The sequence below is a fragment of the Orcinus orca genome, chromosome 11 (genome assembly GCF_937001465.1).
Source record: "Orcinus orca chromosome 11, mOrcOrc1.1, whole genome shotgun sequence".
Classification (NCBI taxonomy): Eukaryota; Metazoa; Chordata; class Mammalia; order Artiodactyla; family Delphinidae; genus Orcinus; species Orcinus orca.
This window is the reverse complement of record NC_064569.1, coordinates 51148622-51171863: the sequence shown is the minus strand read 5'-3', so window position 1 is coordinate 51171863 and position 23242 is coordinate 51148622. Positions and strand designations below refer to the sequence as shown.

The 23242-nt window shown below is 38.9% G+C and overlaps 1 protein-coding gene and 1 long non-coding RNA gene across 2 annotated transcripts in view; one reads left to right on the top strand and one right to left on the bottom strand.

The window, feature by feature from the left end:
- Positions 1 to 20741, bottom strand: part of TBK1 (TANK binding kinase 1) — a 39430-nt gene extending 18689 nt beyond the window's left edge. The window contains exons 1-7 of the mRNA XM_004276591.4: positions 20447 to 20741; positions 17891 to 18008; positions 13844 to 13984; positions 9958 to 10087; positions 7671 to 7852; positions 3112 to 3272; positions 98 to 208 (exon numbers count right to left, since the gene is read on the bottom strand). Of these exons, the coding sequence (XP_004276639.1) occupies positions 98 to 208; positions 3112 to 3272; positions 7671 to 7852; positions 9958 to 10087; positions 13844 to 13984; positions 17891 to 17977 (812 nt within the window). The 5' untranslated portion in view covers positions 17978 to 18008; positions 20447 to 20741. The remainder of the gene's footprint in view (positions 1 to 97; positions 209 to 3111; positions 3273 to 7670; positions 7853 to 9957; positions 10088 to 13843; positions 13985 to 17890; positions 18009 to 20446) is intronic.
- Positions 20742 to 20810: 69 nt separating this feature from the next.
- LOC125960393 (uncharacterized) overlaps positions 20811 to 23242 on the top strand; it is a 39384-nt gene continuing 36952 nt past the window's right edge. Inside the window, exons 1-2 of the long non-coding RNA XR_007469986.1 lie at positions 20811 to 20941; positions 22121 to 22251. This is a non-coding gene — a long non-coding RNA (uncharacterized LOC125960393). The remainder of the gene's footprint in view (positions 20942 to 22120; positions 22252 to 23242) is intronic.

Genomic DNA, 23242 nt, shown 5'->3' with positions numbered 1-23242 from the left:
CAAAACAAAACAAAACTATGCTTAAGTATTTGTGACTTTAGTCAACAAAGATTCCAAACACCAAAGTGCAAAAGAGAACTGGGTACACTATACTTACCGAGAAAGACTACAAGAAACGGGCATGTCTCCACTCCAGTCAATTGGTCCATTTTCTGCTTTCTGTACTCCAGATATTGCACCAGAAGGCTTTCCAGTAATTATTTTATACCTTGGGGGGAATAAAAGCAGATTAAAATAAGTAGCTTGTTACTGCATAGCCTATCAATGGGCTTTGCAAAAATATTTCCTCAGTTGCACCTACAATTATCTACTAGACGAAACTTTGTGATTGATGTTCACAGGATCCATAAAACAATCAAAATACTTTGAATCTGACTGACTGAAGTAGAATAGTGGCTGTACGATTACTTTACTTATGCCATAATTAATTTTCATTTGGGTTCTCACAGTGCCATAAAACAGCATCTTGATGTTCACAACAAAAATATTAATTTTTCCATCTGAAAAAATTGAGCAAACACAAAAAAAGTTATGTTACAGAATATCTCTAGACCATAAAAAAAGCATCTAATCCCTCTTACCCAGATTATCCAAAGGCACAGTCAACTGGACCATGAAATTACTGGAGAATGAACAATAGCTTTCTTTAAAAAAAAAAAAGATAAAACTACACATAGCACAGTAACAGAAAATTTTTGCATATTGAAAACATATATACACATATAGGAATAGATGTGTGTACCAAAATTAAAAGTTAAAACTTAATCTGCTTCTCGAGGAAGGTGACAAAAATAAAGATGACTTAAAGAAAGAGATGGATGGGAAGCTAGAGAATACTAATAATGATAGAGGCAAGGCAGCCTTTCAGGTGTCAGCACTTTCCAAAACAAAACCATAAAGTAGGAGAGGAAAACAAGGTTCATGCCTTCCAGATGAAAATGTAAATCATAACACAGCAGAATCTTACATAAGTTTATAAATATTATTTCTGGCATAATTTTTTTGGTTTGTTTAATGTCTACATAAATGTGCTCTGAGCAAATTAATATATTCTTTAAAAGAGCAGAAGAAACCAGTACAACTGATTTGGACCGCTTGCTGCTTCTTCAGTAGAGGCAGCCAGGATTTCTGCCTTAAGAGATTTTTCAGAGAAGAAGGAAATTAATGTGAAAAATAAGTTGCATTCATGTGAGAACCATTTGATTGTGGAGAAATAAGCAGAGATATGTGAGATTAATGCAAGAAAAGAGAAGTGAATAGAATGAATGACAGAATTCTTAATCAAGGTAACGCTTATAAATTCTTGAAAAAACTTAACTAATTTTGTTAAGATCCATATACAAATACATTTATTAACATGTAAATGAGATGCTGAGGGATCATCATGGCTATAATGTGAGATGAATACATCACTCAATAGTAAAGTAAAACAGTCATTATTACTTCTTTAAGCGCTTCTGAACAATCATTAGCATCAGTATTCATAAACAGTTGAGTTTCTGCGCAAATAAACAAAAAAATTCTTCTAATGGTATTATCTGCCCACATGGTGGTCAGATAAAATCATCAGGTATTCCTAGTTGCTTATAAGTCATGTTTCCTTTATTAGGGAGCATCACACTTTTATTTAATCTATTTTTAGGGGAGCAAGACATGCTGATACTGTTTTAAAACACCTATGACAATAAAAACATGATTAATTGTTGGACACACTTTATGTTTAATGAGGAAAAACAGAAATTGACTCTTAGCCTTCATTAATGAGGAGATTTTATAAAAAGGACACTGCTGTAAAGCACTCTCAAGATGATGCTATACCAAAATCATCAGTACAGTAATGGATAACTTCTTCCCATGAATTTGTACACTGTCCTTGCTAGAAAACATTTAGATACCCAGGTTTTAGCAAAAGTCATCGTTACCAGTTGAACTGGTTTACTTCCGCAAACAAAAGAGAAAATATGCTTCTACTAATTTTCTGAGATGAGATTAGATAAAAGATTGTATATTTACAGTTGTGATTATTACTTTATCATGTTTGCTTATAAAGGGCAGGGTCAAACATATATATAAAGTTCTGAGAGAAATGTTAAGATCTAAAAGAATGGTTGAACATGTTAGGCTGTCAAATGAGTTACTTCACTAAACCAAACAATCATAACCTCATAGTTTTATGTGTACATAGGTTGGCTGTTTCTCATAAGGCAAGGTCATTCACTAATTTCTTTTAACATAAAAAGTGTGGCCAATGTATGGATGAATTTTATAATAGATTTCACATCTAAAAATCCATCCCTCTTTTCTTCCATTATTTGGTTTACAGTAGTGACTCTGTACACAGTAATTATTTCCTAATAATTATGTCAGTACATAAATGTATAATGTACTAGTAAAATGCATTCAGGCTTTGGACTGAAACTGCAACACGAAAAAAATGTAATATTACATTAAACGTTATTTTTGAAATGGTTAAAGAAATCAGGTCAGTTCAGGGTAAGAACCGTATTTTTTTTTTTTTTTTTTTTTTGCGGTACGCGGGCCCCTCACTGCTGCGTCCCCTCCCGCCGCGGAGCACAGGCTCCGGACGCGCAGGCCCAGTGGCCATGGCCCACGGGCCCAGCCGCTCCGCAGGCATGCGGGACCCCCAGGACCGGGGCACGAACCCACGTTCCCCGCATCGGCAGGTGGACTCCCAACCACTACGCCACCAGGGAAGCCCCTGTATTTCTTTTTGATCCAGTAATGGTTCTAGTACTCCACAGAAGTTCTATTTTTTTTTGGGTTACATGGAGGAAAAAACCTGATAAGGACACAGAAAACTAAATATACAGTGCACTGAAATAAACTCCAGAAAGCAGTATATTTTTAATATGGATCAAAGACTGGATGCCATTTATGCTTTGTACATAAGACAGTTAAACACGGTATGAAACAGTATGCCTATACACTCTGATAAGGCTGCATTCTTATTAAAAAACCAAATAGCTTAAAATATCAGAAATGATGGCTAGATCAATTTTCAGTAGCGTACCCCTCTAACATGATGAAACAAAATAAGATAGAGATACATTTAAAAAATTATTTCTAATTTTAGATGGAGAAACCACTTACATCACTTCCTTATTCCTACGCGGCCCTTCAAACGGTCTAAATGGCAGTGATCCAGTAGCTGCATGGTAAAATGTTACTCCAATGCTCCAAAGATCAACAGTCGCTCCATATTTCTTCTGATGATCTTTTCTCAGCACTGCTCTCTCATACATATCAGGATGCTTTAAAAAGAAAAGAAAAAGCTACTAACTTGTGTTCTATAATACATTACACAAAAATGGGTATTCAATGATGCCTGGAAATTCTATTATATTTTCCTAATTATTTCACTTTCCCAATCTGAAGAGGCTATTTCACATCTTGCCCGTTCTCCTCAAACCTCCAACACCGTCTCCTTCGACCCTCAATTTTCATGACCTCACTTCATAATTCAATGAGGAAATGGAAGAAATCAGAGATCAACTCTCCCTTATGTCTGTTACCAAATACCAACCTACCTGAATCTGTGTCCAGAGCTAAGCCTACTTTCCAGTTATAATGGAACTGCTCCTATCAAAGGCTAACTTTTCCATCTGTGTTGTGGGGCCCATCATATCATCTCACCAATTCTAGAAATCAATTCCTGTAACTACCACTTTTATTTTATGCATCAATTTCCCTTCGTATGGATCATTCCTTTCAGCGTACACACATGCTTTAATATCTCCCATTTTAAAAAAAAAACCATAAATAGACCCTACATCCCCTTGTAGCTATCACCCAAATCTCTGCTTCCCTCCATAGCAAAACTCAAAATAGCTGTCCACACTTACAACTGCCTTATTTCCTCATCTCCCATTCAAGCCTATGGCATTAAATATTACCTATATCCTTTAACTCCCCAAACTATCTCTTGTCCTGGGCTCTGGATTCATATATCCTACTGTTTTCTTGAATGTCTAAAAGGTAGCTTAAATTTAAGGTATCCAAAATAGATCCTTGGTCTTCTGACTCAAACCTGTTTCCTTCTAATCTTTATCCTTTAAGTAAATGGTACCATCATCTACCCAGTCGCTCATACCCAAAACATATCAGGCAGCCTTGACTCCTCTCCCTCATCTCTCACATGCAATCCAGCTGAGCAAGTCATATAGGCTCTGAGATGAAAATTTAATTTTCTAGAATTAATTCGGAGGACTAGCCTGATTAGGTACACTGGGGGATACAGCAACTGAGACAAGTAGCTGGTCTGATGTTAAACACACGTCCTTAAGCACAGAATACACTATGATACAGTTGTGGAGAACAGGTGGAACTTATAGGGCATGGCTTAGGAGCTTACAGATCCAGACAGAGACTGTGATGGACATTAAGCTCTGCAGAGGACAACCAGAGGTCATACATGCTTAGCCTCGTGACATTTGTCTTTATGTTAGTTATGCGCTGGAACTTAAAAGATTTTTCGAAGATAAAGCTACAAGAGTGTACTCTCGATCAAAGTAGAGTCATCTCCCAAATGATGCCAAACGAAAACAATGCCTTACGACATTGTGGTATTTGGCAGTGACCCAAGGGACTGGGAACCCATGCAGATAACAGTGATGGGAGGGTGTTTCTAAATGATGCAGTTTATGAATCTGACTCTCAAAGGGTCACAAGCCCTGGATTATTATTTTTTGGGGGGATGGGTGGGACTCTTTTGGGAAATACATTTTAATGAGAAATCAGAAGAGATGATAAGCATGAGGAGCTTAAGTGAGTGTCCCAACATGCCTACCAGACACATGGGGGCTGAGTGGTCTTGCTGGTTCTGTGGCAGAGCACCTAAAGCAACTACTGGCCAAAGAAGCGCTGGCCAGCAGCCAGTACTTAGTGTATCAAGGTGCTGTGAAGAGGCCAAGAGTACCTGGACATGCCTGATATCTTCTGGAACATGAGGCCGCCAACCTGGGAAGAGGAGATACAGCGATTCTAGAAGGAGACAAAGGGGGACCTCCTCAAACGGTGCAATAATACACTGCCTAATTGGTACAGCTGGAAGGCCTTCCCTGGGCAGTGACGGACTGATTGTGGCCTGACACATGCTGGTCTGACGTATCTGTGCCCAGTGGCACTGTCTCAAATGTGCTACTTGTACTTGTGTAGGGATCAGTATTACTGGGCCTGGGCGTCTGCATCTGAGATAGGAGCATAAGGACAAACCTACTGCAAGTTCTCAGATATTATTAAGATAGCCATCATATTAAAAATGGCAGAAGAAAAAATGCTGCTGTTTCCTTTGGTCTTTAACACACAAAAAGGAGAAGATTCAACATCTGGTCTGGGAATTCCAAAATGAGAAAAGTTTTCATTTAAATACATAAATATTTCTAGATTGCTGAGCTTCAGGCCATTATGTGTCTCATTTTATAACTGTGGTGTACTGTATTAGAAAACAGGGCTGGGCATAATCTGAAATAGGAAAAATAGATCCGAGTAAAATTTTAGCCAAGAGAACAGCATGGACTTGGAGTAAATTTATTTAATAATTTAAATAATGTTTAAATGTTTCGTTCTTTCCATTTTAAAAGTCTGTTAGAGGCAAAAGCTAACCTGTGGTCCTAGGAGAATATGTGAAAGACTGACAGTTGGTAATAGGGATCAACCTCATGAACGCTAGTACTGTACTGCTGTTTGGTTTTTTTGGTTATCACAGTAACTGGGAAGGGCTACTGGTATTTAGTGGGCAGAGACCAGAGATGAGAGACATCCTGTCAAATACAAAACAGTTCTGAAAAATAAGCTTCTGACATCCTGCATGACTTTTGAATATCTTGCCAGATATTTGTGCAGGAAAGAGGTTTATAATGATCTCAGTTTGTTTTATATATAAACAATGTATTTTTGTACATAAAGTAAACAAAGTATTTTTGCAGCTACAGGAATGCAGTACATGTAAATCTACTTTGTTTAGTTAGAAACTTTATCAAGAATTATTCACTGCTTTGGAAAATCATGTCAGTGACAACACAACACCTGTGATATGTGACTCACCAATACAACATACAAGTTATCACTGCACGTGCACTGGAGGTGTTATTACATACAGGTGAAAGCGTCTGATTACTTACGTTTTCTGCCAGTGAAGGTGTTCCTAAACTTTTACATATTAACTATCTATGATTTTTATTATATTTTCCTTTATATTATTATTAAGATACTATGCTATTCTTTTAATTAGGTATGCAGGTGATTATATTATCTAATAATTTCTTTTTAAGATACTGAAAAGAACATTGTAAAACATTTATTATAAAAAGGGGGCGATCATACACGGTAGAAACCACTAGCCTGTATGCTCCGGCTGCCTTCTGCTTACTTCTCCAATTCCAACTCCTACCACCTGCCTCTTCACTCACTAAATTGCAGCTATTCTGTCATCCTCCCTGTTTCTCAAACATCCAAGGTCATTCTTATTTCTAGGCCTTTGCAGTTGCTTGTAATGCTTTTCCCCCAAATCTCTGCATGGCTTGCTTCTTTTTATCATTTAAGTGTCAGTTCACTTAGGACTGAAAGGAGGCTTCCCCCAGCTATCTTCCTCCTGCTAGTCACTATTTTATTACCTAATATTGTCTTTCCAACACTTTAATTATCTGAATTTATCTTATTTACTTGTCTGTTGTCCTCACTAGATTGTGGGTTCCATAAGAGCAGAAATCATGTACATTTGGTTCATCGCAGAAGTCCCAGTTCCTAGAACAGTGCCTGGTACCTAAATAACTGTTGGATGAATGTAATCCATTTTTAAGTATTCTTAATAAAGACTATCAAAATATAACAGATTAATTTGGGGAGATATATTGATAGAACAAGACATCTTAATTCATGCCAGACTTAGTATAATCTGAATAAAGCTATGGGGCCAGGTAGACTTTATTCATGTTATAAGATTACAATGGCAGAATCCAGTTGGAAAAAAAGTCACAGATTCTAAGACTTTTAAAACAAAACCCAGAGCCACGAGCAATTAGTGATAGCTGTATATTATAAACTTCCTGATTACAAGTTAAATATACTTATTTTTCAGTGTCTTTTCTTAAGTGTTTCAAATGTTTTACTAACTTCACACAAACACATCTACATAATCTGTTTCAACCACAGAGCTTTTCTAGTTTTCTAGCATTTCAAATTAGATCTTTTAGAGGCATTCAATTTTATGTGTGTTTCTAACAACTATTCTTTTCGTCTTTCAATAACCAACCTCCCTGAAGAGAATCTTCTGCTTCAGAATTATAATGAAGTTTCCTCTACAGGGAAGAGTACTATAACAAGCTTGTAATGTATTAACTGCTCTGTTCCAAATAAGGAAGCCTTTACTAGTTAGATGTTTCTGGAGTGTACAGACAGTTCTTTCTTTTAATATAGATGAATAACATTAGTAAAATTATTTAAGATTATTATAAAACTTGTAAGAATTTTTAACAGAAATAACCCCCGAGAAACCGATATTTAATACCTCATTACAAACCATATTCATTAGAATAGAAAATTTAATTTTTGCCATAAAAGTTGACATTTCATAGTGAACTGGTTGACCAATTATCCATATTTACAATATATCCAACTTCTTTAAATAAAATTATTAGTGATACATGACTTACCAAATATTCTTCTGTGCCATACAGAGAAACAAACTGCTCATCATCTTCTAATTCTCTAGCTGCACCAAAATCTGTGAGTTTGTACACAGACTGTCCGTCTTCCCCTATTACACGCATGATATTTCCTGGCTTAATATCACGGTGAACTATGCCATTTTCTCGGAGATGATTCATTCCACCCACTTCAACAATAAATATAAAACACAGGAAATCATAATGTAGGTATCTATGCATATGTATGTGTGCATCAGACTCACTAATTAACATTAATTCATTTTCACTCAGTGTAAGTTTTTACATAAGTTGGTCCAAAGTCATTTTAATCAAAGAAGTAACAGATTATACTTATATTTTGTACTCCATGTTTGAGTAATGAGGAGTTTTAGAATGATAAGGACCAATATGGTCTAAGGAAGAGTCCAATCTCTCTTAAACACTATCAAGAAAATGGAACACAACAGTCTTAAGCCTATGACCTCCAGAATTACTTTTGGTTATACACCTGTGGGCCATCTGCTTAAACTTAAGAATGAAGATTCCCAAGAAAGATAATCTTTCACCACAATTTTACATTTTTACCTTGGGAAAAAAATTCCACAAAAGAGTAAACTGGACTCAATACATAATATAGTAAAAAAAAAAGTAAAAAAAAAAAGTAATAGAAGGAGGCAAAGTGTCAGACTTGTTTCCAGAAAAATATATTTCTCATATGCTTAGTGCTCTTCTAAAAATGCCATTTTCTTTTCTTTCTTTTTTTTTTTTTTTAAGGACAAAGGTGGCAAAACTGCTGAAATTAAGCTGTTTGGGCTAACTGACATGCAATGTCACAGAGTGATAGTCTGAAACATTTGTTTGACAGCTGACAGATGAATGTCCAAGCATGACATATAAAAATAAGTTTAGGGGTATCAACAATCAATTACGAAAGCTCAGAACTACCAGTATACTTAGGAAGGCATCAATCATCTATAACTTCTATTTGATTTACTAGGCTGTAGCATATATTGCTTCTTTTTCATTTTACCCTCACCTAAGTAGTCTCTACTGCTTCCAGTGTCAAGTTCAAGAATTCCCACTAACCTCATACTTTATCACTGGGCTTTTCCTATTCTTCGAATATTGATTCATTTCTTTCCAAGAAGATATTATTCCCTTTGGTTGCCATATATATTTTTTAATAACAGCTTTGTTGAGATAAAATTTACATACCATAAAACTCATTTTTTAAAGTAGTTAAGAGTCACAGCGTGTACAACCGTCACCACCAATTTCAGAACACTTCCATTACGCCAAAAAGAACCCCACGTCTATTAGCAGTCACTCCTCGACTCCACCCTCCCCTCAAGGCCCTGACCATTACTCTGCTTTCTCTCTCTATGGATCTGCCTATTCCGGACATTTCACGTAAACGGAATCATACAAATATTGTGGCCTTTTGTGTCTGGCATTTTTCACTAAGCATTTTTCAGGTTATATCCATATTATAGCATGTATCACTACTTCACTCTTGTAATGAACAAATAATATTCCATTGTATGGATATACCACATTTTGTTTACCTATTCATCAGTTGATGGATACTGGGCTACTTCCTTTTTTTTTTGGTTATTATAAATACTGGTACAAGTTTTTGTGTGGATTTTAAATTCTTTTAGATAAACACCTACTAGCGGAATTGCTAAGTCATATGGTAATTCTGTTTAACCTTTTGAGGAACTGTCAGACTGTTGTCCAAAGAGGCTGCACATTTTTACACCACACCACCAACAGTATATGAGGGGTTCAATTTCTCCACAGCCTCGTCAACACTTGGTTCTGTTTTGTCTTCTTGATTTTAGCCATCCTAGTGGGTGTGTAGTGGCAGCTCTTAATTGTTTTGACTGGTATTTCTCTAACAACTAATGACCTTTCTATATACTTGCTGGCCATTTGTATATCTTGTTTGGAGAAATGTCTATCAAATCCTTTGCCCATTTTTAAATTGGGTTGTCTTTTTATTGTTTTGTTGGGATAAAAATTCCTCATCAGATGTACGGTTTGCAAATATTTTCTCTCATTTTATGGGTTGTCTTTTTACTTGATGTTGTCCTTTGAAACACAAAAGTTTTTAATGTTGATGAAACTTATCTATCTTTTTTCTTTTTGTACTTGCGCTTTTGGTGTCATATCTAAGAAAGCACTCCATAAAGGTCTTTGGCTTTGAATGTAAGAAATTTATTTTTTAAAATTCTTATGTCATTAAGTTATATATACACACACATATAATCATATAAATAAACAAACATACCCACATCTCGCAAAACAATTAAAAATTCAGACTCTGGTAGTCCATAGGCATTACATGGTTCTTCTAAAACAGTGTATAAACTTCCACATGGACAAAATTCCATAATAAGTACTTTATGTCTCGTTGTTACCTGAAAAAAAAAAATCACTGATTGGGGCTCAATATAAAAAATAAATTTTTATTATATGCCAATACTTACCTGATTTCATTTAAAAGTTGGATTTACTACAATAATGAAGGCACTTTAAATTGCTTTTTACCTGGGGTTTGTTAAATATTTGTTGACTGTACAGATGAGAATTAACATCTTCTAAATTCATATTAAAATTGGATTTGTCAGGCTTCCCTGGTGGTGCAGTGGTTAAGAATCTGCCAATGCAGGGGACACGGGTTCGAGCCCTGGTCCGGGAAGATCCCACATGCCACAGAGCAACTAAGACCGTGCACCACAACTACTGAGACTGTGCTCTACAGCCCACAAGTCACAACTGCTGAGGCTGCATGCCACAACTACTGAAGCCCGTGCTCCTAGAGCCTGTGCTCTGCAACAAGAAAAGCCACCGCAATGAGAAGCCCACACACCGCAACAAAAGGTAGCCCCTGATCGCCGCAACTAGAGAAAGCCCGCACACAGCAACAAAGACCCAACGCAGCCAAAAATAAATAAATTAAAAAAAAAACAACTGGGTTTGTCTTTGAAGACAAACCACAGCAAGTCTAATTAGAAAATCACTGCTACAATGTTATAATGATTCTTTCAAAATTATGTTTAATTTCTAATTCATAACGTACATTTATTTAGGATATTAGTTCTTCTAACAAATCTCTTAAACTTGAAATTCTTCCTGTGACAAGCACTTTTACTTCAAAGAATGGAGTTCTAGACTTTTTTTTGGCCACGCCTTGCAGCCTGCGGGATCTTAGTTCCCCGACCAGAGATCGAACCCGTGCCCCCTACAGGGGAAGCGTGAAGCCCTAACCACTGGACTGCCAAGGAGTTCCCAGAGTTCTAGCCTTAAAAATAAATAGGTGGCAGAATAGTTGAGTCGTCCTCTTGCAGCAAAGTTCTAGTCTGCTCATATGAATCTGAGCTGCTGATTTGTTTTAAACCTTAATTTTAATGTACCACTGAATATAAGATACATCATCAATTTAATAACAGCTTTATAGAGAAAAAGAAGTATTACCAAATTACAAATACACATTGATTATAAGATACGTGCTCATTTCAGAAACTCAAAAATATGAATGAGACTTAAATCCAGTATTCATCTCCAACTTTTAATTCTTCCTTCCTTTTATAATTCTTTCTACATATCCCCAATATATACCCATAAAATATTTTAAATTTCTCTACGATTTAGTATAAAAGAAATGTTTAAAAAAACTGTTGTTTTGAAAAAATGAAATAACTGAATGCTGATGAATTGAAAATTTGAGAAATACCCATAATCCCAGCACCCAGAGATAATTATGTTAATATTTTGGTGTGTTTCCTTTCAGTCTTTTTTCTATGTATCAAATCTTATTACAGACACATTAACACTTTGTATACCGTACTGTATATATCAAGATCACACTGCAGGGCTTCCGTGGTGGTGCAGTGGTTGAGAATCTGCCTGCTAATGCAAGGGACACGGGTTCGAGCCCTGGTCTGGGAAGATCCCCACATGCCGCGGAGCAACTGGGCCCGTGAGCCACAACTACTGAGCCTGCGCGTCTGGAGCCTATGCTCCACAACAAGAGAGGCCCCGATAGTGAGAGGCCTGCACACCGCGATGAAGAGTGGCCCCCGCTTGCCACAACTAGAGAAAGCCCTTGCACAGAAATGAAGACCCAACACAGCCCAAGATAAATAAATAAATAAATAAATAAATTTAAAAAATTAAAAAAAGAAAAAGATCACACTGCATATATATTTTTAATACTGATTTTCTCACAGAACATTATACACAAGCATGCTCCCAGGTGATTGAAATTTGTTAAATATCTCTCTTTATTACTGCTTAACCACTGTGTAGTAAAGAATTAATTTTAGCCAGAGAGGTCCGGTCATTGCCCTTGGCTACTGGGAGGTGATATGCTAGGCTTCTAGAATGTCCTATCTGCTAGAAGTGTCTCTGTCTGTGGGTTTTGGCCATGTGACAGTCTAACAATGTGATTTATGATGGGGATTTTGGACATGCACATCCGTTCCAACTTCCAGAGGAAATGGAGGCTAAAAGTATTATCAGAACCTATGGGAAGGGCTGACTACAGGTCAGCCATGCAGGCAGTATGTGATTGAGCCCCAATAAAAACTTTGCACACCAAAGGCTCAGGTGAGCTTCCAGGGTTGGCAATACTCTGTGCGTATTGCCATGCATCAATGCCAAGAGGATAATGTATCCCTGAGGACAAGGAAGATTCATGTTTGGAACCCTCCTATATTCTGCCCTATGGCCCTATGGATCTCTTCCTTTGGCTAGTTCTGATTTATATCTTTTTGCTATACTAAAATATAAATTATAATGTAAGTACTGTTGACCCTTGAACAAAGCAGGGGTTGGGGCACTGACCCTCTGCACAGTCGAAAATCTACGCATAACTTTACTGTATCTGTGGTTCCGTACCTACAGATTCAATCAACCTCGGATTGTGTAGTACTGTAGTACATATTTAGTGGAAAAAACGCACATTTTTAAGTGGACCCAGGCAGCTCAAACCTGTGCTGTTCAAGAATCAACTGTACAGTGCTTACCTGAGTTCTGTGAGTCATTCAACATTCTAGCAAATTATCAAATCTGAGGGCAGTCATGGGAAGCCCCGAATGGGTAGCCAGTTGGTCTTAAGGGAAGATAGCCCTGGTGACTCCTGAACCTGCAGCTCGTGTCTCAATGTGCAGTCTGGTGGGGACTTCTGTATCTACCTGCATGGTTTGCCAAACTCCTCTGCAGCTTGCATCAGAAGTTTCAAATAGACTTGGCAGTCTGGAGGGCTATGCTCTTAACCTCGAGTGTAGCTAACTCTGGGTGACTAGCCAAACATTCTAACTTATTTAACCATTCTTTATTATAAACAGGGCAGCAATGAACATTTTTGTGCATAAAATTATAATTTACACTTCTGATTACTTCCTAAGAAGTAATCACTAAAAATGAAATCACTGGGGCTTCCCTGGTGGCGCAGTGGTCGAGAGTCCACCTGCTGATGCAGGGGACACGGGTTCGTGACCCGGTCCAGGAAGATCCCACATGCCGCGGAGCGGCTGGGCCTGTGAGCCATGGCCGCTGAGCCTGCGTGTTCTGAGCCTGTGCTCCGCAATGGGAGAGGCCACAACAGTGAGAGGCCCGCATACCACAAAAAAAAAAAAAAAAAAGAAAGAAATCACTGGTATGAGGAGTATAAGCTGCCAAACTGTTTTTCAAAAGGTGTAATTTTATTAATTACCCACACTAACAGGATTTATATTTTTCTAATGACATTTTTATTTTCACTGTTCCCCACTAAAATCAATTCTGTCTTTTACAACTGGACTTCATATATCACTCTCTGGATTCCAAGGATTTTTATTTTTTATAAAGCCGCCTTTGAATTGTTTGACTTTCTCCTTGACCCTTATATAAATATGTCAATTTAACTTTAGCTTTTGTTTTTAGTAATAATACCAGTAACCATATTCTATATTCTTTTATTTCTTATATACTTTTTCTGATTCCATGAGACTTCATTTCCATTGTTATAGCTACTCAAGAATCTTTGAGAATAAATATTTGGTGGTATGAGCCCTAATTTTCACCATTAAAAAGCCCACTGTTTATAAAACGATTTTTATATTAGATTATTTCTCCCGAATCATAATAACTACAATAAACATGACACCGTTAATTAAAGCTTGACTACTTACCTCCTCTTCAATAGCAAATAATTTGACAATATTTTTGTGATTGAGTTTTTTTAACACTTCAAATTCTCTCATTTGAACATCCACTGGACGAAGAAAGCTTATGTTATTAAATACTTTGATAGCAAATAAGTCACCAGTTTTCTAAGAAAAAGAGAGAAAGGTTTTATTTATTTATAATATTATAAAGAAGATACAAAAGGTACCATTAGCACTAGATACAGCAATTTATCTTTTTTATAGAACACCCTGAATATTTTTAAGCATTAGGTAATTTGTACTATGACTCCTGACCTTTTTATTTTAAGCTGAAATAAATCAATCAACTGTTCAGTATTTCTTTCAAATCGAATGCTTTGGAATGTAGAAAAGGCTATTTTTTTTCATTTTATAAAATAAAGCTTCCTCTCTCTCTCTATATTTATATATATATAAATAAAGCTTCCTTTATTTATATATTTCATATAGCTTCCTTATGATACACGTGGCAAAGATAGTCATTTACATATCAGAAGAGCTCTAACAGTACCAAATGTGAATGTGTATTTTGAATAAGAAATAGAAAGTGAAACTCACAAGGGTTTCTCCAGGGCCTAACAATTTTAAACTAATCAAAGTAGGAAATGAAAGATTAAAAATTATATTCCACATATGCAATTTTTAGTAAGAATCTCAAAGTAAGGCAACTAACTTTAAGATTCCCTAGCTGGGGGCTTCCCTGGTCCGGGAAGATCCCACATGCCGCAGAGCGGCTGGGCCCGTGAGCCATGGCCGCTGAGCCTGTGCGTCTGGAGCCTGTGCTCCGCAACGGGAGAGGCCACAACAGTGAGAGGCCCGCGTACCACAAAAAAAAAGATTCCCTAGCTGGACAGAATGTGTATGTATGTGGGGGGGGGGGGGGGCTGGGATTTGAGAATAAGGTTAAAGCAGACCATCCTCATTGGACTGCACCACTGCTGCCTCGGGTAACCTTCTGCAACTTCACCTAGAGGACTAGGGTAGATTGTTGCTTAGCAGATCATTTCTAAAGGATCAAAGACACTTCCTTTCCTCTACCAAAGCTCCGGCAGCACCCCAACTCTCACTCTCTCATGGCATACTGAAGTAGATTAAACACAGAATTACAATGCAGCCATAGTTGGGAGGGAATCCTAGAGGTACAAAATACATGCTAAATTTCAGGTAAACATTACATTGTCATGGTCTTCATTTAATTAATCTTTCTTTGAGGCTCTCTTCCAGACCCTCCCACCTCTTTCCAGCCACTCAGGCCAGATTCTCTGAATTTAAGCTTACTTTTCCCACAATCCAAGGTTGAACTTGCCTGGAGTTAGTGGAGAGACTATTCGTTTCTCCTGTGAGCTCGGGTTCAAGCATGCCCTGCCTAAAGATGTTTCATGGGTCTCTGTCTTTTAGGACCTCTGTGCTCTTCCTGCTTTGAAGCCCTCTCTACAGCTTCTCACACAGATTCACCACCTACAGCCATCACCTCAGAATTTCATAATCTTCTTAAAACCATTTAGCTGCATCACAGTCTCACTCTTCAAGATCCCTCTTTGGAGACCACCACCTGTGTTATGTGATCACTCCCCACTCTCTCCCCCGCTCCCCCCACACCAAATATCCATATATTCTTTCCAGAGGAGAAGACCCGTTGACTGTTTTCAGACAGTATGAAAATGGAACAACTTAACTAGAGCTCAACTACACTGTTTTCCCATTTGATCAGCCAGGGTAAGGACACTGCCAAATCTATACCACGCAACAGAGAGATTTTTCTTGAGGACAACTGTCTCAAACTTAGTCTGAAATCAGAAGAATCCTAACAAAGGAGCAAGCAGGGAAAAGAACACAATGTTGCAATGTACCCACTATGACCCAGGCCAGTATTTTCCCGCCTTTTGTAGTCTACATCATACCTGTGAGATCACTGGGATATGTGTGGGAATGTCCCATTGTCCCTCTATTCAACTGCACAGTCACCTATCGGTCACTGTCTCTAAGTCAAAGCATGATGAATAATATTTAGAGATGCACGTGTACATATATATACAACGTGCAGGTCAACATGTCCTTCCTACAGCTCTCTCCCCTTTAACTTCACCTCAGTTATCACACACATATACACTCGTCCAGACACAGTAGCAGCTCAAGGCAAATTAATGAAAAAGAGACAGATTAAGTAAGTAATATACTTTGAATAACAAATAGTAAACTTAGGGACCGGGTCACTCTGAGCAGTAACATAAAAGGGTTTAGCTAATATAGTTAAAGATGCTTGAACAAACAGTTATTAAGGGCAAGCAGGATTTGGGGGGTATAGTCCTAAACCCTTGAAATTGATGTCACTGAGAACAAACATGGTTTCTCAAAACACATCCCAGGGAAGACTGCTAGGGACTGAATACTAAACTGGGTGTTAGCAATATTTTAAGTCAGTTCTTATGCCTCTCAAATCCTTATTTGAAGCTTTCAAACTATAGTGGATAAAGAACAGTTTTAGTTCCTTTGAAGAAGAACTTCAGGACAGTAGTCTACTCTGTCCTCATTCATTCATTTATTCTTTCAGTCAACAAGCATTTACAGAGTGCCTGCTAAGTGTAGGCACTTACATGAAGGACACTGGATTGCTACGTAAGGAAAGAGGATCAGAAAATGTGAGATATTTACTAGTGCCAGGCACTTTATGCCTCCCTCAATTCCTATCACTACTGACTACCTGTCACTCCATCAGTTTCTAATTTACGTTCCTTCCAATACCACCTTGCTACTAAACCCAACACGCTTCGTGGGCAGGTACAGTACATTATCTGTAGCTCAAATCACTAGGTCCATCATAGTGTCTGACACATACCAAGTGATTACTAAAGTCTGTTAAGTTAACCAGGGTCACAGGAACACAGACGGTCAGGTGCGTCTCACTGCTAAACCCAGAGGTGCCACGCCACCCGTTTTCTCTTCTTGGCACCGTGCACAAAACAAAAACAATTTCTAGGACAGGAATATCCAAGGCTGATCACTACGAATCTGACCAAGGACTGGAAGCTGCGGACAATGCTAGAATTGGAGGTGAAAAAAAGCTAAAAACTGTACGACACTACTTCCGATTCACTCTCTAAGAGCCAGCGGAAACAGCATGCATCTATGAATGTTCATCTCATTGCCACAGACAGAACTGACTGGTGGTCTCAAGGTTACAGAAAAATATAAGGAAACTCCTCCTTCCTAAAATGTTTAGAGCTCCTGTGCTGAATTCACAGTGCTGAAAAACTAGTGAATGATTATTTGCATTATAAAAGGATGTTTTTATTCCATTACTTTTCCAGCTTCCTTCCCAGAATAGAAACTTAAATGATCTTAAATCTCTTCATTTTAAATGACTTTAATTACCTTTTACTTCATCCTCCAATATAGAATCTGACACAAAGTCCTTTTGGTTCTTGAAATGCCTCTGGGATTAGCCCTTTTATTTTATTCTCACTTGCACTAACAAGTTCTGATTACCGGGATATATAGTCTTTTAAACCTGGGCTCCTTGATGATAACCTCACTTTACTCCAATCTACTTTGTAGAATGTTTTACTCTGGGGGCATGAAGCCTTACTACAGCACAGCAGAATCATCTGTGGGTTTCCCTCAAAAATACCCATCTGCTCCTCACCATGCCTCCCTCTATTACCTCCTAACCCAAATCACTGCTGCACTGAACTCGGTCAGTGAGATCACTCACTCACGTAGGAGGATTAGGTCGAGGAAAAAACCAAACGGCACAACACTAATCTTCCCCAGTTCCTTTTTTCAAACAACCTTCTGTTTTTCTCCATTCCCCAACACATGACCTCTGCCACCACTGGGTAGATATTACTGCCTCTGACACAAGCTATACCTTAAGCAACCACAAAAACAGATACTCTCTCTAGACAAATTAATCAAAACCACCAAGTCAAAAAAAAAAAAACAAAAAAAAAACCCACCAAGTCTCACTTTAGTACAAGTGTGCGTCTCAGAAAACTACATATATGGTGCTTTCACAGTATTCTCTGTACCAACCTTATGTCTTCCACGAAAGACATTTGCAGTAGCTCCTTGGCCTAAAATATCAGATAAAAGCCACAAATGATTAGAAGTGCTCTGCATCTCGGCGTGGTTAGGTGATCCTCTTGTTATACTAAGAGAAAAGAAAAAAAAATTGCATGTTTGTTTTCAGGGAATAATACATTTAAGAAACAAATGTTAGCTATTTTTACTCTCAAGAAAGATCACCTATTATTTATTACTAAATCAAAGTGCATAAACAGTCCAAAAAAATCTAACTTTCCAGCAATATTAAAGACTAAAATGCTGCATGAGCTCTGAAAAAACATCAACCAATAACATCTTATATATTCAATTTAATTCACTTATTCACAGGGCTGAAAAAACATCAACTTCCCTTCTAATTTTGTCTGTCAATGAGAGTGATATTGGCCATTTACCTCCTTAAAATGTTTTGAAAGATTAATCAATGATAAATCATATTATAAAGTGTTTTAAAATAAAGTAATAAGGTAAAATACAACAGAAATATAGAAAAAAATTACTTTGTTTCCTTCCAGGGCAGGGCAACACTAATGAAAACAACTGTTGCCATGGCCTAACACTTCTATAACTTAAAATTTCACCTACACAAAGCATGACAATCAGGAAGCAAAGGTGACCTTTCAGCAATAAATTTTGAAATTAACTTAAGGATAGTTTCTTCGACCTCCAAGTATATAAATATACACATACTGAATGTGTATTAGCAAGTGTTAAAAAATAAGCAAGGGGAGGCTCAGCATGTATGGGGGCAGGAGGTATATGGAAAACCTCTGCACCTTCTGCTCAATTTTGCTGTGAACTTGAAACTGCTCTAAAAAATAAAGTCTATTAAAAAAAAAAGCACCACCCCAGGCTTGTCCTTCAATATTGAAAAGCTGTAAAAGTATATTGTAAATATTTGAGATCCATGTTGGAATAAAAATGAGGTATGCTAAATAGCATAAACACTTGTCCCACCATGCCACCTTAAACCTGATGTAATGTCAGGCTGAATCAAAACAGATCTTGCTCTCCCTTCATAGTAAGTTAGAATGGACTAGGTATTCAGTGATGAATTAACGACTGCCAATATTCCAAGTAGGGTTAAGTACACAAAGAATGGCCAGGGGTCCAAATTTCACCAATCTTTGATATACTCAGAGAGATGTATATAATTTTACCACCCATCTAATTCAGATAAGGGAATTTTACATACAGCAACTTATTGGAAATAAGCAATAAAAATACGATTCCTTTTTCAAAATATGAAATACACATTTGTCAGCTACTGAGATAATAATAAACTTCTCAAATATCTTTTCAATAATATTTTCAAATACTTCTCAATATGAAAAGCTTTGCTCATTAATGTAACTGTTGCTTGAGATAACTATAATTGGCAAATAATATCATTAAGTATCTATACCTAGTGGGTAATATAAAACACATTTATCAGCTAAGATATCTGCTCTCTACATGCAGAAATTAAACTATGGTGTCACAATGATCTGGGAAATGTCTTTTGAAATTATCTTCCAATAACCCCACAATAACCGCATACTAAAACGTGACTCAGCACACCCAGAAGGTACTTGCTATATAAATCGTTCCAAAATTTGGACACAATATAGGCAGGCACTCAACAAGTATGAGACTGGTAATCCTGCCTTAAGTCTACTTCCTTCTGCTGTCCAAAATGAAAGTTACCATCTGTCCATAGATGAAAACAGGCTTGGTGACGCTGCATATGGACAAAGTTCCAGGATTTCCAAACCCTATCACTAAGTGAATCATTTATTAAACAGATATTATATTCAGCGTTCTTCAGGGAAAAAAGTCGGTCTTTGATTATGCATTTGACAATTACTGGGTAGAACTTGTTCTGAGGCCACCTACTAAAAATGCCTGGGAAACGGATTGGAAATTACACTCATAAGCCACGTCCCAAAGGAAAGGTTTGGGCATTTGCATTATACGTGTGTACATTAAAAACGTCTTTGGCTTCTGGCTTCCGGCGAGTCAACCCCCGCTTCACTAAAACACGTCTCTTTTTAATCGTCTGAAAAAAAATCAAACGATTTAAACACTGCCAATAGCGTCCACGCTCGGAAAGAGGGGTAGAAAGCGGCCAGCCTAACTCCAAGGGAAAGGGGCATCCGCCTGTCCCGGCGGCCAGGGCCCAACCCCGGTAACAGACACATCCTCTTTCTCGGTTGCCCAGCGCCACCAGACCAGGGAGGGTCCGGGTCAGACAGCCGGCCGTAGGACGAGGAGTCCAGACGCAGGGGACGGGCCCGCGCGACCATTCCGGCCGGTTTCGCACGCCCCGGACACCCGGGAGGCGATGTCAGCCCAACCAGAGTCGGGGAGGGCTCGGCCTGGGGTCCCGCTGTGCTCCTCCGGTTGCCCGCCCCGCCCCCGCCCCCGCCCTGACTCAGCATCCCAGTTTCCCACTGAGGGTGGGAGCGCTCCGTGAGGGCCGTGCCCGGCTCAGCAGCCCGTGCCCCACGCGCCTTTGGCCTCTCCGCCCCCGCCCGCCCCGCTTACCTCGCCGGGTCTCCGCCGCGCCACCGCCAGCGGGCTCCAGCGGCCTCCTTGTGCCTCAGGCCACTTCCGGCTTCGCGAGCACGGGCCGGGGGTCACGTGACCGACGGCCGGCGTGCGGGTGCGGATGCGCGTGCGCACTGCCGGCGCACCGATCTGGGCCTCGGCCTCTGCTGCCAACGCTCCTCCCTCGCCCGGCTCTCCGAGGCCTCTGTGGCGAGGGGCCGAGAGGCTGTGGGGCGTTTGGACCTCGTCCACACCCTCTGCCTGTCCCCTCTTACTCTGAGGGTGAAGCCGGAGAGCCCTGCGCAGTGAGCGCAAGGATTCAGATTCCAACTGCGAATCCCGCCCCGTCCCCGGCAGCCAAAGGCGGAGTGAGGTGATAGTGGGACAGACGGTGGACGGGTGATTACAAACATGCAAATAATCACGGGTGTGCAGAATGCTGGACACTTGAGGGGACATCGCTGGAGGATCATACTCTGCAGGGATAGATTCGTATGTATCTTAAAGACCACATTGGCTGCAGGGGAGCCAGATTATCGGCTGCGAGTAATTCGGACGTGAGATTCTTAATGTAAATAAGCATTTAATTCCCTCTTTTTAGACGGTATTTTGGAAAATGGCAATACTGGAGAATCTAGGGACTAAAATCAGGTCCCCTTGCAGTATTCGTGCCGCTAGGATCTCAAGCAGCTATTCCCGAGTGATCCTTGTTGCCCACTGACAGAACTGCAGCCCTTCTCAGCGTAACGAGAGGCAGAGAGGCCGAAGAGACCTCTGCAGATAAGGGCTAAATTTCTGAGTGAGGGAGGCGGAAGGAGAGAGTTCTTCCCAGATGAGAACTATAGGAGCCGGCAGTGAAATAGGAAGCTATGGCAGAGTGGTTAAGAGCAGAGGCTTTTGAATGGAATAGACCTAGGGTTGCAGTCCCAGCTCTCCCTGCCAAATACTGACTTTAAGTCATTTTTTAAAAAACCTCTGTAAGCCTGTTTAATCACATATCATATATACAGTGGAGATAAGACCACTGTAATGCTTGTTACAAAGGAATTGATTAAACCTTTAAACAATGTTTAAGTGATGGAATCATTCTACTGTAACAACAATCTATTCACTGCTTACATTCCCACCAATTTTAGTTGTCCCCTATCTAATGCCAAGAAGAGAACCTGTCCAAGTTCCTTATAACTCACATCTCAAAGGTGAATGGGAGAAAATGTGATTAGCTGAAGGCCTTGATTCACATGTTTACCACATGAGTGAGGAACACTGAAATACATTTTCTTAAAGATCAAGCCGTTTGTGAACCAATTAATATTAGTATTTAAGATTTAAATAAACTGTTAGGCACAGAACTATACCAGGCCTCATAAAACTCTTGTAGTTCCATAGTTAAGTCATACAAATCGCTCAGTCTTACTGCCTCAATGAGGCTGTTAACAGATGAGATTCACCCTTGAGACAATTATTTGGGTGTTTGCTTTTGGAGACTAAGAACAATACAGAAAAGGTAATTCATGGTGGAACAGTTTCCTAATTGCTATGGTACTCCCTAAGTAAAGTGCGCTAGGCAACTTCAGGGAAGGAAGGTGGGAATTATTACACATGATTAGATAACATGAAGTTTTAATTTCTGTTACAGACTCTTAATTCCCACGTTTTGATTTCTCTTAGCTCTGAAAACTTGTTAATCTCCTGAAGGGGCTTTAAAGAACCAGGGGAAAAGGAGGTGTTGCCTTTACATACACGGAATAAACAGTACAATAACAATAGCTATTATCAAGCCTTCATTTGCAGATGCTGTAGTAAGCTCTTTTCATGTTTAACTTACTGAATTCTTAGTTATGAGGTAGTTATCATTATTTCCCCCACTTTACAGATGGGGAAACTGGGGCAGGGAGAAGTTATTTAACCTGCTCAAGTAACTGCTGAAACCAATTACTGGCAGCACTGCTATTTGAACCTACTTAATCTGGATCCTGAGCCTGTCTAAGCTCTTAACTACTATGCTATGCAATTCAGTATACTTTGGACAATTAGTTCAAAGATCACTGCAATAGATGCAATGATCTCTCTCACTGTAAAAGAAACAATTAGCTCTCACTCATCTATTTTTTTTTTTTTTGATGATGAGAAACAATGCTGTATTTTATTTTTTATTTTAATTTTTTTTTGCGGTGTGGGCCTCTCACTGTTGTGGCCTCTCCTGTTGCGGAGCACAGGCTCCGGACGCGCAGACTCAGCGGCCATGGCTCATGGGCCCAGCCGCTCCGCAGCATGTGGGATCCTCCCGGACCGGGGCACGAACCCGTGTCCCCTACCTCGACAGGCGGACTCTCAACCACTGTGCCACCAGGGAAGCCCCACTCATCTATTTTTAAAACCATTTTTATTTAAGTACAGTCATCCCTCAGTAACCACAGGGAACTGGTTCCAGGACCTCCACAGATACCAAAATCCTTGGATGCTCGTTTCTTATATAAAATAGCATAGTGTTTGCATGTAATCCACGCACATCCTCCCATATACTTTAAATTATCTCTAGAATACTTATAATATCTAACACAACGTAAATGCTATGTAAATGGTTCCCAAGTGCAACAAATTCAAGTTTTGCTTTTTGGAGCTTTCTGGAAGTTTTTTTTCCCAAGTATTTTTGATCTAAGGTTGGTTGAAACTATGGATGTGGAACCTGCACCTACAGAGGGCTGACTGTATAATATACATTCCACTGATCTATTTTTATAATTAACTGCAACTTAGTTTAGTACCTTTATTCTATGATGTAAGGAAAAT